The 13,248-nt window shown below is 35.4% G+C and overlaps 1 protein-coding gene across 8 annotated transcripts in view; it reads left to right on the top strand.

Annotated features, from left to right (window-relative positions):
• The window catches only part of CCDC88A (coiled-coil domain containing 88A), a 120,893-nt gene that overhangs the window by 78,372 nt on the left and 29,273 nt on the right, over window positions 1–13,248 (top strand). For all 8 annotated transcript variants that reach the window (XM_069583296.1, XM_069583297.1, XM_069583298.1 and 5 more), the window contains exons 16-18: window positions 85–212; window positions 1,861–1,999; window positions 6,780–6,944. In XM_069583296.1, coding sequence (XP_069439397.1) covers window positions 85–212; window positions 1,861–1,999; window positions 6,780–6,944 — 432 coding nt within the window. The remainder of the gene's footprint in view (window positions 1–84; window positions 213–1,860; window positions 2,000–6,779; window positions 6,945–13,248) is intronic.

The following is a 13,248-nucleotide window of genomic DNA, read 5'->3' on the forward strand; positions in this document are numbered from 1 at the left end:
ATTCCTGGATGAAATCTTGGCTGAATTTCTTTGATGTTTATGTTCACAACACTAATGTGAGTTTTGCATTACTTTTAAAATAAGGATTTGGTGAGTGAAAAATTGAAGACTCAACAAATGAATAATGATCTTGAAAAATTAACTCATGAGCTTGAGAAGATAGGGTTAAATAAAGAGCGACTCTTACATGATGAGCAAAGTACTGATGACCGGTGAGTATTAAGTCTATCTGAGGAACAGTGGACATCATTTATTTTGCTCAAGAATTAATTTTGAGACTGCAGAGCAATTAAGGCAGAAAAATAATGTAGAAAACTAGGGCTTAACAAACAGAATAAAAAGTTAACTTATATATACTTTAATTTGAAAATATTCAGTACAGGCTTGAAGAGAATTTCTATTCTCCCATGGTAAATACAGTCTATCAGTTAATTAGATTTTCAAGTAGTCTGCTGTTTAGCATCCAGTTGGCCACATGATTCCAGCGGGGATAGAAGTGTGTATTGTTAAGAATATTGTTATACACTAGATTTTATTTCATTAGAATTTTTGTAATTATATAATTTGTATTTTGTTGCCTAACCATCATTACTGTTCTAGTATTTATATTTTATAATAAATGTTTGTGGGAATAATTAATGCAGATTGTATTTATTAGCAAGAATTTATTCTTACCACTGTGGAATATGTAGTCTAATTGTGGAATTGAATGTATAAATATAGTAAAGTGAATTTAGTGGTAGAGTGCCCTGTGATCACTTTTGTCTTTCTCTTTGTAACAGTTCTTTGTCCTGTGCGTTCTCTCTAAATATAGTTTCCTAGAGTTAGGTTCTTAGGCCTCTTATCCGTTCCATGAGCATTCTATCCATCATCTCAGCTGACATGCATATTATTCCCTGCTTACTGAACATCTCTACCTGGACAGTCAGAACTCAGGCATCACAAATTTAATACATCCAGAGTCATACCCATTACATGCTTTAAAATTGTTTGTTGACTCAAGCCAATATCAAAGTGAGATTTTTTTCCTCTGTTGTCAATGAACTTAAAATCTAATTGAGCAGAAAATATATGCACACAAATTAATTACAATAAGAGGCAGAGTATGATAGAATTTCTCATATACGTACTTCAGGTTTTTATTTGCTTTAGTCATGGAGGTTCTCAGGTGTAAGAAATAGATTAATCTGTAATTCCTAGTCTGTGGTTCCCTCTCAGTGTATGTTCATGGGCATCCTTTTTATAAAGAAAAAAATCTTAATAATACAAATATTCATGAACCCATCAATCAGAAAGATAACTAAAATATTAACACTCAAACCTATCTGCCCCTTCCTCTTCTATTACCAGTATCTTGGCTCTTTACTATGTTGTCCCCCCTCTTTATTTTTAATATTCTGCAAGTTCTCCATGTCCTGAAGGTAGTCTTCAGAGTGCTTTAAGTCTTAACTATTCATATGTACTTGTGTAAATATATCATATATTAATATCATAGACAAATGCTTAATAATGTGCTTAATCCGTCCACTTAATCTTCTTGTAGATTCTATTCTTATGAAACTAAAAGATATATTTTGAGACTAGGATCTTCCAGATGCCTTTTTGTAGCATTAATTTTTGCTTTTAACAACCTAGACTGTAATCTGGAGCTGTATACTCAGGGCTTTTTTGTTTTTTTCTCATTACCAGGAATAGTTAAAAAGGGAGAGTAGACAGGAAGAACAAAATAATTTGTTTCTTTTTTAAAAAAGACTATTTTATAAGGCTTTTTAATGTAAGGTATCTAATCATAAATTATCTTTAAAAATAATTTTCTGACCTCCAGTAATGAACTATATTCTTTTTATATTTGGATAATAGATACAAACTTTTGGAATCAAAATTAGAATCCACTCTAAAGAAGTCTCTTGAAATAAAAGAAGAAAAAATTGCTGCTTTAGAAGCTCGACTAGAAGAGTCCACAAATTACAACCAGCAGTTGCGCCAAGAACTAAAAACAGTAAGTGATTTTCTTGGCAAGAATTTTGATTGTCAACTCTCTTTTTCGCACTGCTCAGCTTGTGGGATCTTAGTTCACTGACCAGGGATTGAACCTGGGACCCAGTAGTTAGTACTGAGTCCTAACCACTGGACAGCCAGGGAATTCCCTATCAGATATCTGGACAGAAAATATGAAGTATCCTGTATCGAACCTAGACTGGCGATTCGTTTCTTACATGATAGTATACACGTTTCAGTGCCATTCTCCCTAATCATCCCACCCTCTCCCTCTCCCTCTGAGTCCAAAAGTTCATTCTATACATCTGTGTCTCTTTTGCTGTCTCGCATACAGGGTTATCCTTACCATCTTTCTAAATTCCATATATATGTGTTAGTATACTGTATTGGTGTTTTTCTTTCTGGCTTACTTCATTCTGTATAATCGGCTCCAGTTTCATCCACATCATTAGAACTGATTCAAATGTATTCTTTTTAATGGCTTTGTAATACTCCATTGTGTATATGTACCACAGCTTTCTTGTCCATTCATCTGCTGATGGACATCTAGGTTGTTTCCATGTCCTGGCTATTATAAACAGTGCTACGATGAACATTGGGGTACATGTGTCTCTTTCAGTTCTGGTTTCCTCGGTGTGTATGGCCAGCAGTGGGATTGCTGGGTCATAAGGCAGTTCTAGTTGCAATTTTTTAAGGAATCTCCACACTGTTCTCCATAGTGGCTGTACTAGTTTGCATTCCCACCAACAGTGTAGGAGGGTTCCCTTTTCTCCACACCCTCTCCAGCATTTATTGCTTGTAGACTTTTGGATCGCAGCCATTCTGACTGGTGTGAAATGGTACAGGATACAGGATGCTTGGGGATGGTGCACAGGGATGATCCAGAGAGATGATATGGGGTGGGAGGTGGGAGGGGGGTTCAGGATTGGGAACTCATGTATACCCGTGGCAGATTCGTGTCAATGTATGGCAAAACCAATACAGTATTGTAAAGTAAAATAAAGTAAAAATAAAAATTAAAAAAATAAAAATAAAAAAATAAAATATGCATATAAATGTGCAGTAAAAAATATGGAAGGAAATACAACTGAATGGTAACAATTGTTAAATTTGGGTGGTGGTGCTATAAAGGATTTTCTTCCCCCAAAAAATAAAAATATAAATATAAATTAATTATTTCCTTTCTTGTGCACTCTTTCAATGTACTTTGCTGTTCTATTTCTGGTTTTCTGAGCTGAAAATTTAACTCACTAATTTTAATCTTTGATTTTTTATAACAAAAACATATAGAGGTATAAACACCCCTCTGTTCATTTTCTAGAATCCTATCAATTCTATTGTTTTCATATGATTTATTAATTTATATTTCAGTTGTATTTTTTCTTTTATCCAAGACTTTTTCATAGACTCTATTTACATTTTAACTTGATTTTTTCCAATTGTTACTTATTATAATTGACAATATAAAATAGGTAGACTCAAACCCACAAAGTGTAAAGCAAGATCTGATATAAAAATTATGCATCTGTTGAATATTTTCTTTGCTTTTTTACCTTGGTCTGTGAAGATACTATAGCTGTACACATCCATTCTGTACCATTCTCTTAAGCAATAAATTCACTAAAAAAAAAAAAAGAAAGAAAATATAAAGTAGAAAATGAAACATAAAATTTTATTACTGTTTTGTCTATTTCCTTTTCTTAAACTTGAGATTATTCTTAAACAGATCTTTGTTATGTAGTTTATAACAAACTATTTTGTCTATATGCTATAACTTATTCAATCTTATTTTGTGTATGAATGTCCCTCAATATGTATGAAGACACATATTGGAATTGTGAGAGTGGAATTGGGAAGAGGCAGACTTATTACGTTGGGAAAAACTCTCAATGTGATTTTGACACTTCACTGTCACTCTTTTCCTATTGAGAATCCAGGTAAAAGTTAGATTAAAAAAAATATGGGTGTGAGGATAGCAAGTAGAGGGAAGCAGTATGTGTGGTATAAGAGAGACCTTGATCTAAAAAATTTGAGGTCTTTTCTGAATTTTTTAATTGTGTTATTTGGAATTATTCAGTGAAATATGTGAGGTAGGGGCTGCTGTCTGATTTCCCTATGTGAATGAATTGAAATTAAAGGGACTTGCCCATTCTATAGGGTTAGTGTTTGGTAGAACGGTAGAATCATGATCTGCCTTTTACTCCCTTTTATTAGCTCTGTAGTCACACCTGGAGTGGTTTTACAGTCAACCAAACATTCAGGCTGACAAGCTTATTATAGGCTACATTTAGAACCGTTCAATTCAGAGCACTATGGGAAGTATAAGCTAATAGTAGGGCACAATCTGGTGTCCCTCTTCACATATTTGTCTGAGAGTCGTCTTCTCACTAGATGATAGTTCAGATGCAAGAAGACAAGATTCTCATTCTGTGTGAAAGCTGCTCTGGCTTTGGGATGTCATGCTTAATACCAGTCCTCATCCCTTGCAACATCTCCAAATGCATGGATTTAAGATCTTCACAGTCTTAGATTTAAGAGTTCCTATACTCAGAGAAGTCCAAAGATGTAGCTTCTTATTAGGTATTTATAGTTCTTGTAGTACAAATACAATTTACCAATCAGAAGTCATTTTTCTTGACTGGTAGCATGTAACATTGTAGTTTTATCAGGTTTCCAGAGAAAGTTACCCAAAGATTAATTTCTTATACAGGAGAGGAAAAGGATTGGTTCCTCATTTGCCCATACCATCATTGCTGGTGTTTGTCTCAGACATTAACACAGAACGTTTTTTGTTACAGAAGGAATTTTAGAACTTTGTTTAATCAGCATAAAGTGTTGTCCAAAAAAATATAAAGTAAAACTTGTTACCACATTTCATTAATCATCTTTCTTTTTCTGAATTTTTGCCCATTATGGAGTATCACTATATTGCAAATAAAGTCAATTTCATGAAGCTACTAAGCCAGGAAATAAATGGGTTTGAGTATGGGTTGGTATATGATGTGTTTCAAGTCTAAAAGTTAGAGATTGTCTTCCACTTTCAGCCATTTGGAAGTGGAAGATTTCCAAATTATTATTATTGAACTAGTTTTCTGCCATAAACATGCGTTCAACTGAAATTATACTGTTCTAGTTTTTAATATATGATTAATTAATTATACTGTTCTAGTTTTTTCATAGTTAACATAGACTATGAAAGCTAAATATGAGTAATAAGTATAAAGTAACCACTAAAATAGTATGACAAAGAAGTATAACTAAATGGCAGCAAAGGAGATTACATAGAATCAAAAAATCCAAATGAAGGCAGAAAAAGAAAAAAGAACAAACTACAGGTTGGACAAATGGAAAATAAATAGCAAGATAGCAATTTTAAACCAAACCATGTCAGTCATCACATTAAATGTGAATGGTCTGTACATCCCAATTAAAAGGCATTTAATTTATTTAAATTAATAAATTAGATAAGGCAACACCCACCTGTACACTGTCTCTGAAAAACCCTGATGGAAAATGTCATTTTCAATATGAACATAAATTAATGATTCTGATTAATAATATATAAGGTAAAGGACCATTTTTGAAACTTATAGAACAGTGGACTGAAAATGAGAGGTTCTGAGTTTTATTCTCATGTCCCCTTCTTAATAATGACATATGTCCATAACTATTACAAGCCTTGAAAAAAGAGCCTGTGAGAAATTAATGTAAAATAGACTGGAAATTATGTTATCCATCTATATTATTAGGGTGTCAGAAGTATTTTTTTTTTAGTGGAAAATCAGGATCTCAGAATATCTGTTCGATCATTTGCCAAAATTTAAGTGACACTCTTATCTTGGCATCTTATTTTCTATAATCTCACATCATTATTGTCTAACTCAGTAGTAGTAGCAAAGTTTGAGCCATAAAGCTTTCTTGAGGTTGCATTAGACATTGAATTATTTTAAACATCTGTATCCTTGTCTTAATAGAAAGTTTGGGTTTAAGTTAGAAATTTATGATAATCATTTCCTAGGAAAAACTAGTAATTCAGTATAACAATAAGTTGAAGAGAGCAATTTAGTTAATCATTAATTTTGGATGATGACCAATTTGTTAGTTTTGACTTTGCTCTGTTAAAGTAGGATTTGGTTATAATCATACCAGAAAACCCTGGATAAGATAATATCCTTGGATTGCTCACTCTTTATAAAATGAATAATAGTAATTTTATGTGGGTCAGTATCTGTATAAAGAAGTCATTTATTTATTAACAGGTCATTCCAGGCAACAAAATCCTTTTAAAAAGATCATACATAGATAGATACTTCCTCAGCTTCAGTTATTCTTTTTAAGGGGAATTAATACATGTGTCAAGTTTTTGTTCTTGACATGGAGATCTCTGAAATCTCTAAACCAATTATAAATAGCTCTAAAAACAATTGTTAGTACTTAGCAACAAGTCTGTATTCATCTATTCTTCAGTGATATTTTCATCATAAGCAAAGGATCTGAAATTACAAAATAATAGCAACATGACACTTAAGCAGGGTATATTAATATTTCTAGAGGAAAACATTTGCACTTTACAATGCATAAATTGTGATCATGATAATAATGGTAATTGTATATATTATTATATTTTTAAATAAACTCTCACATTCACCAGACCGTTGTGGATTTTAATTATGATAAATATAACCTTGGTGGTATGTTTTCTCCCTTTTTAAATAAATGAAAACAATATTATAAATCAACTATACTTCAATTTTACAAGATATTTTAAAATAATATTTTAGGTGAAAAAGAATTACGAGGCTCTCAAACAGAGACAGGATGAGGAAAGAATGGTTCAGAGCTCTCCTCCAGCTGCTGGTGAAGACAACAAGTGGGAGCGAGAAAGTCAAGAAACAACTAGAGAGCTTCTGAAAGTTAAAGACAGATTAATTGAAGTTGAAAGAAATGTAAGTATTTTAGAAGGAATAAAGTTTTTTAGAAGTAAAGGATCACTGAGTATATAACAAAGTTTATCTAATCTGGTTTTGTAGTTTTGTTCATTTTATACTTTCTTGATCAGTTTGTTTTATAGTATTAAGTATAGTATTAAGAACAATTTAATATTTTTTTCTTTATCATTGTCATGTAAGCCCATCAGCAAGCTTTGTCAAGTCTGTCATGTAAATAGAATGCACACTCATCTATTTCTCTCTGTCTCTGGTGCTAACACTCTAGTCTAAGTTACCCTTACCCCTCATCTGGGCTGTTAAAAAAAGAGTATCATCCTAACCGGCCTGCCCCTTTCACTTCTTGCCCAAACTGACCCATTCTCAATGTAGTAACCTAGAGTTTTTTTAAAATAATTTGTGAGGTTTTTTATTTATTTATTTTTGGCTGCACTGCATCTTTGTTGCTGCTCTTGGGCTTCTCTAGTTGCAGAGAGTGGGAGCTGCTCTCTAGATGCGGTGTGTGGGCTTCTCACTGCAGTTGTATCTCTTGTTGTGGAGCATGGGCTCTAGGGCTTGCAGGCTTCAGTAGTTGCTGCACGTGGGCTTAGTAGTTGCAGCTCTTGGGCTTAGTTGCCCCGTGGCATGTGGGAACTTCCCAAACCAGAGACCAAACCAGTGTCCCCTGCATTGCAGCAAGGTGGATTCTTAACCACTGGACCACCAAGGAAACCCTAGAGTTATTTTTAAAACATAATCCAGGTCATGTCATTTTCCTGCTTAAAATCTTCAGTGTTTTCCCATTTTATTAATAATGAAATCCCTGGTGACTCAGAGGTAAAGAATAGGTCTGCAGTGCTGGAGACCCAGATTCAATCCTTGGGTCGGGAAGATCCCCTGGGAAAGGGAATGACTACCAACTCCACGGACAGAGGAGCCTGGTGGGCTACATACAGTCCATGGGATCGCAAAGTCAGACACAAATGAATTAACACTTTAACTTTCACTTCATACTTTTTACTATATCCGTAAGATCCTATTTGACATTTCCCTGCCTGTATCTCTAGCCTTATACCATATTAGTCTTCTACCTACCTTATTTATTAATCTGAGGATAATATTAGTATCTGTTAATATGTGGAAAACAGAACAGTGACCGGCACTTAATAAGCAAATTAATTCTAGTCATATTGGCGTTTTCTGTTTATTCCTCTTTCAGGGCCTTTCTGTTTGCTTGCCCTAGCTGGAACACGTGACAGGCTTCTGTCAACATTCAGGTCTCACATCACATGTCATCTATAAGGGGTTTTCCCTGACCCCTTCTCCGCTGAAGCAGTTGTCCCCAACCTAAAACCATTTACTCTCACACCACTGCCTTGCTTAGTTTCTTCATGGAACTTTTTACCAATTAATTCTTAGTATTCACTGATTTACTATTTGACTATAAAAAGCTCCCTGAACACAAGTAGCTTGTCTTTCTTTTACATCACTGTGCCTTCTCTGTGTAAAACAATGCTTGGTAGATAGCAGATTCTTAATAAATATGCACTAAATATGCACTAAGTATGCACTATTTATTTATTAAATATTTACTGTAGAAAATAATTCAGCAACCATTTATTCTTCAAAGATGAGTGAGCCTAAAGAAACTTAATGTGCTAACAAGTAAAAGAGTTGTGGTTCAGTTCAGTTCAGTTGCTCTTCACGACCCCGTGGACCACAGCAAGCCAGGCCTCCCTGTCCAACACCAACTCCCAGAGTTTACTCAAACTCATCTCCATGGAGTCAGTGATGCCATCCAACCATCTCGTCCTCTGTCATCTCCTCCTCCTGCCTTCAATCTTTCCCAGCATCAGGGTCTTTTCAAATGAGTCAGCTCTTCGCATCAGGTGGCTGACGTATCGAAGTTTCAGCTTTAACATCAGTCCTACCAATGAACACTCAGGACTGATCTCCTTTAGGATGGACTGGTTGGATCTCCTTCCAGTCCAAGGGATTCTCAAGAGTCTTCTCCAACACCACAGTTCAAAAACATCAATTCTTCTGCGCTCAGCTTTCTTTATAGTCCAACTCTCACATCCATACATGACTACTGGAAAAACCATAGCCTTGATGAGATGGATCTTTGTGGACAAAGTAATGTCTCTGCTTTTTAATATGCTGTCTAGGTTGGTCATAACTTTCCTTCCAAGGAGTAAGCATCTTTTAATTTCATGGCTATAGTCACCATCTGCAGTGATTTTGGAAAAATAAATAAAGTCAGCCACTGTTTCCGCTGTTTCCCCATCTGTTGGCCATGAAGTGATGAGACGGATGCCATGATTTTAGTTTTCTGAATGTTGAGCTTTAAGCCAACTTTGGTTTTATTGTTTTCTAATTTGTTTATTGAAAACTAAGCCATGAAGACAGAAGTCAATCTCTTACACTACTGATTTCTACTTTTTCATCCAAAAATAATCACTGAAAACTGTTTTATATTTCCAGAAAAATGTTTGTGAGTTATCTGTTTATAGAAGTTTTATTTCTTTTACAGATTTACATTTTTGAGACCTTATTTCCATTTTTCAATTATTTTATCTTAGATCTATTTTAGCATATATGGAGCTATATAATTTTATTTAATGAACACATACTGTTCCATTGTGTATATACTACCATAATTTATTTAAGTAAATTCCATATCAGTGGACATTTAAGTTATTTTTCAGATTTTGCTTCCGTGAAAATCCGTGTTATAACGTTTCTGCATCCTGATTCTCTTCTATTGTGTCCAACTCTTTACGACCCTATGGACCGAATCCAGCTGAATACTGGAGTGGGTTGTCATTTCCTCCTCCAGGGGAATCCGTTGCTGATCCAGGGATTGAATCCGCATCTCTTAAGTCTCCTACATTGGCGGGCAGGTTCCTTACCACTAGCGCCACCTGGGAAGCCCTAACATGTTCTGCGACCCTATGGACAATACCCCTCCAGGCACCTCTGTTTGTTGGATTCTCCAGGCAAGAATACTGGTGGCTGCTGCTAAGTCGCTTCAGTCGTGTCCAACTCTGTGCGACCCCATAGACGGCAGCCCCTCAGGCTCCCCTGTCCCTGGGATTCTCCAGGCAAGAACACTGGAGTGGGTTGCCATTTCCTTCTCCAGTGCTTTATGAAAGTGAAAAGTGAAAGTCAAGTGGCTCAGTTGTGTCCAACCCTCAGCGACCCTATGGACTGCAGCCTACCAGGCTGCTCTGTCCATGGGACTTTCCAGGCAAGAGTACTGGAATGGGTCGCCATTGCCTTCTCTAAACTGGAGGGGGTTGCCATTCCCTCCTTCAGAGGATCTTCCGGACCAAGGTATCAAACCCGAGTCTCTTAATATATCTGTTGCATTGGCAGGAGGGTTCTTTACCACTACCACCACCTTGAAAGCCCTAACATTTTTGGATCCACAGCATGTGAGGTCTTAGTTCCCCAACCAGGAATCGAACCTGCACCCCCTACATTGGGCTGGCAGAGTCTTAAACAGTGGACTGCCAGGGAAGTTCCTAGGGTAGTAAATTGCTGACAGTAGAACTGACAGGTCAAAGAGCATATATAGAGAGATATTTCTGTGTGTGTAGTTAATTTTAATTGATACTATTGTAAAAGGTTTTCAAAAAAGTGAATTTTCAGTTCCACTAATAGAATATCTGTTATTCCAGATTGACATTGGGTATTACCAACCTTGTAATTTCTATTTAAGTGATAGAAAATATTTTAATTTGTGTGTTTTAAATTATTAGTGAGCTATTTTATATCCTTTTAATGTATTTATCAGCTACATATGAAAATTCATGTTTCATTATTCAGTCATATATATCAATCACTTAGATTAAAAATTACATTTCAGAAAACTTGGTGTGTTATATTCTATAAGATGAATCTCTTTTCCCACTTACTTCATCTATAAACTTCCACTGGAGAGAAATTACCTGGTTGACATATTGTACTCATTTAGATAATGGGTTTGTAAAGATGGCTACCCTATATTAGACTGATAATTTTTGCTGATTTGCTAGTACGTATGTTTGTTAACTGCATCCTTTTCCATTGTAAACCTTTTCTTGTTCTTAGATACCCTATCTACTCTCAGTTATCTCTTCTATTCATTATAGACTGTAGGAGTTTTTCTTATTAAGGATACCCAGACTCGTTAGAGCTTTTACATTTTGGTTTCTGAAGAGCTGAACTATAACAGTATAAGTGAATATACTTATATATCTCACATATATAAGTGGAAAATGGTGCACCTTTTTGTTATATCAGAATGGTATATAAGAAAGTGCTACACTCAATACGTCAGCAATTTGGAAAACTCAGCAGTGGCCACAGAACTGGAAAAGGTCAGTTTTCATTCCAGTCCCAAAGAAAGGCAATGCCACAGAATGCTCAAACTACTGCACAGTTGCACTCATATCACACACTAGTAAAGTAATGCTCAAAATTCTCCAAGCCAGGCTTCAGCAGTACGTAAACCATGAACTTCCTGATGTTCAAGCTGGTTTTAGAAAAGGCAGAGGAACCAGAGATCAAATTGCCAACATCTGCTGGATCATGGAAAAAGCAAGAGAGTTCCAGAAAAACATCTGTTTCTGCTTTATTGATTATGCCAAAGCCTTTGACTGTGTGGATCACAAGAATCTGAGGGAAGTTCTTCAAGAGATGGGAATACCAGACCACCTGACCTGCCTCTTGAGAAACCTGTATGCAGGTCAGGAAGCAGCTGTTAAAATTGGACATGGAACAACAGATTGGTTCCAAATAGAAAAAGGAGTACGTCAAGGCTGTATATTGTCACCCTGCTTATTTAACTTCTATGCAGAGTACATCATGAGAAACGCTGGGCTGGAAGAAGCAAAAGCTGCAATCAAGATTTCCAGGAGAAATATCAATAACCTCATATATGCAGATGACACCACCCTTACGGCAGAAAGTGAAGGGGAACTAAAAAGCCTCTTGATGAAAGTGAAAGAGGAGAATGAAAAAGTTGGCTTAAAGCTCAACATTCAGAAAAGAAAGATCATGGCATCTGGTCCCATCACTTCATGGGAAATAAATGGGGAAACAGTGGAAACAGTATCAGACTTTATTTTTTGGGGCTCCAAAATCACTGCAGATGGTGACTGCAGCCATGAAATTAAAAGACACTTACTCCTTGGAAGAAAAGTTGTTACCAACCTAGATAGCATATTGAAAAGCAGAGACATTACTTTGCCAACAAAGTTCCATCTAGTCAAGGCTATGGTTTTTCCAGTGGTCATGTATGGATGTGAGAGTTGGACTGTGAAGAAAGCTGAGTGCTGAAGAATTGATGCTTTTGAACTGTCGTGTTGGAAAAGACTCTTGAGAGTCCTTGGACTGCAAGGAGATCCAACCAGTCCATTCTGAAGGAAATCAGTCCTGGATGTTCTTTGAAAGGACTGATGCTAAAGCTGAAACTCCAGTACTTTGGCTACCTCATGCGAAGAGTTGACTCATTGGAAAAAGACCCTGATTCTGGGAGGGATTGGGGGCAGGAGAAGGAGACGACCGAGGATGAGATGGCTGGATGGCATCACTGACTCGATGGACATGAGTTTGAGTGAACTCCGGGAGTTGGTGATGAACAGGGAGGCCTGGCGTGCTGTGATTCATGGGGTTGCAAATACAACTGAGCAACTTAACGACTGAACAGATTCCGTATTATTTTTCTAGTGTAAACTTTTTTTACCCTTTGTGATCAGATGAACAAAAGAGAAGTACAATGTCAGCATTCATTTTAAAGCATTTTTCTTTCTCACCTTTGATTTCATAGTATAATATCAATTAAATCATGATTTAACTTTTATGTATGATATGTAGTATATATGACTTGAAAGCCTATAAAGTGAATGTTGTCATTGTCCAGTAATATAAAATAATGATAAAGATGATCTGTTGTAAATCAGTTGTAATCTTTTTTGCATGATGCAGTTATATATAAATTCTGGCCTTGTATATTAAAGTTTTATTTTGATTTTCCAGAGGATTCTTTGTTTATACTTTTTGATGCTAATTTTTAAATGAGTTTTTATTTAGAAATAATCCTGAAAATAAAATGTTTATAACAAACATTACATTTTAAATATAATTATTTGCATGGTAATTCAACCATTTAATTATAAAATTGAAATATGATCCTATATATTAGGAAAATTGAAAATAGTATGTTTTATTTGGATTCATTCCAGAAGTCATATAGCTAAAATAGTTGTAGTAAGTGTGTTCTACCATGAAAAAAAAAAACAGAAATATATGTAACATCTGTTAGGTCTATTATGTACTA

The sequence above is a fragment of the Ovis canadensis genome, chromosome 3 (genome assembly GCF_042477335.2).
Source record: "Ovis canadensis isolate MfBH-ARS-UI-01 breed Bighorn chromosome 3, ARS-UI_OviCan_v2, whole genome shotgun sequence".
Classification (NCBI taxonomy): domain Eukaryota; kingdom Metazoa; phylum Chordata; class Mammalia; order Artiodactyla; family Bovidae; genus Ovis; species Ovis canadensis.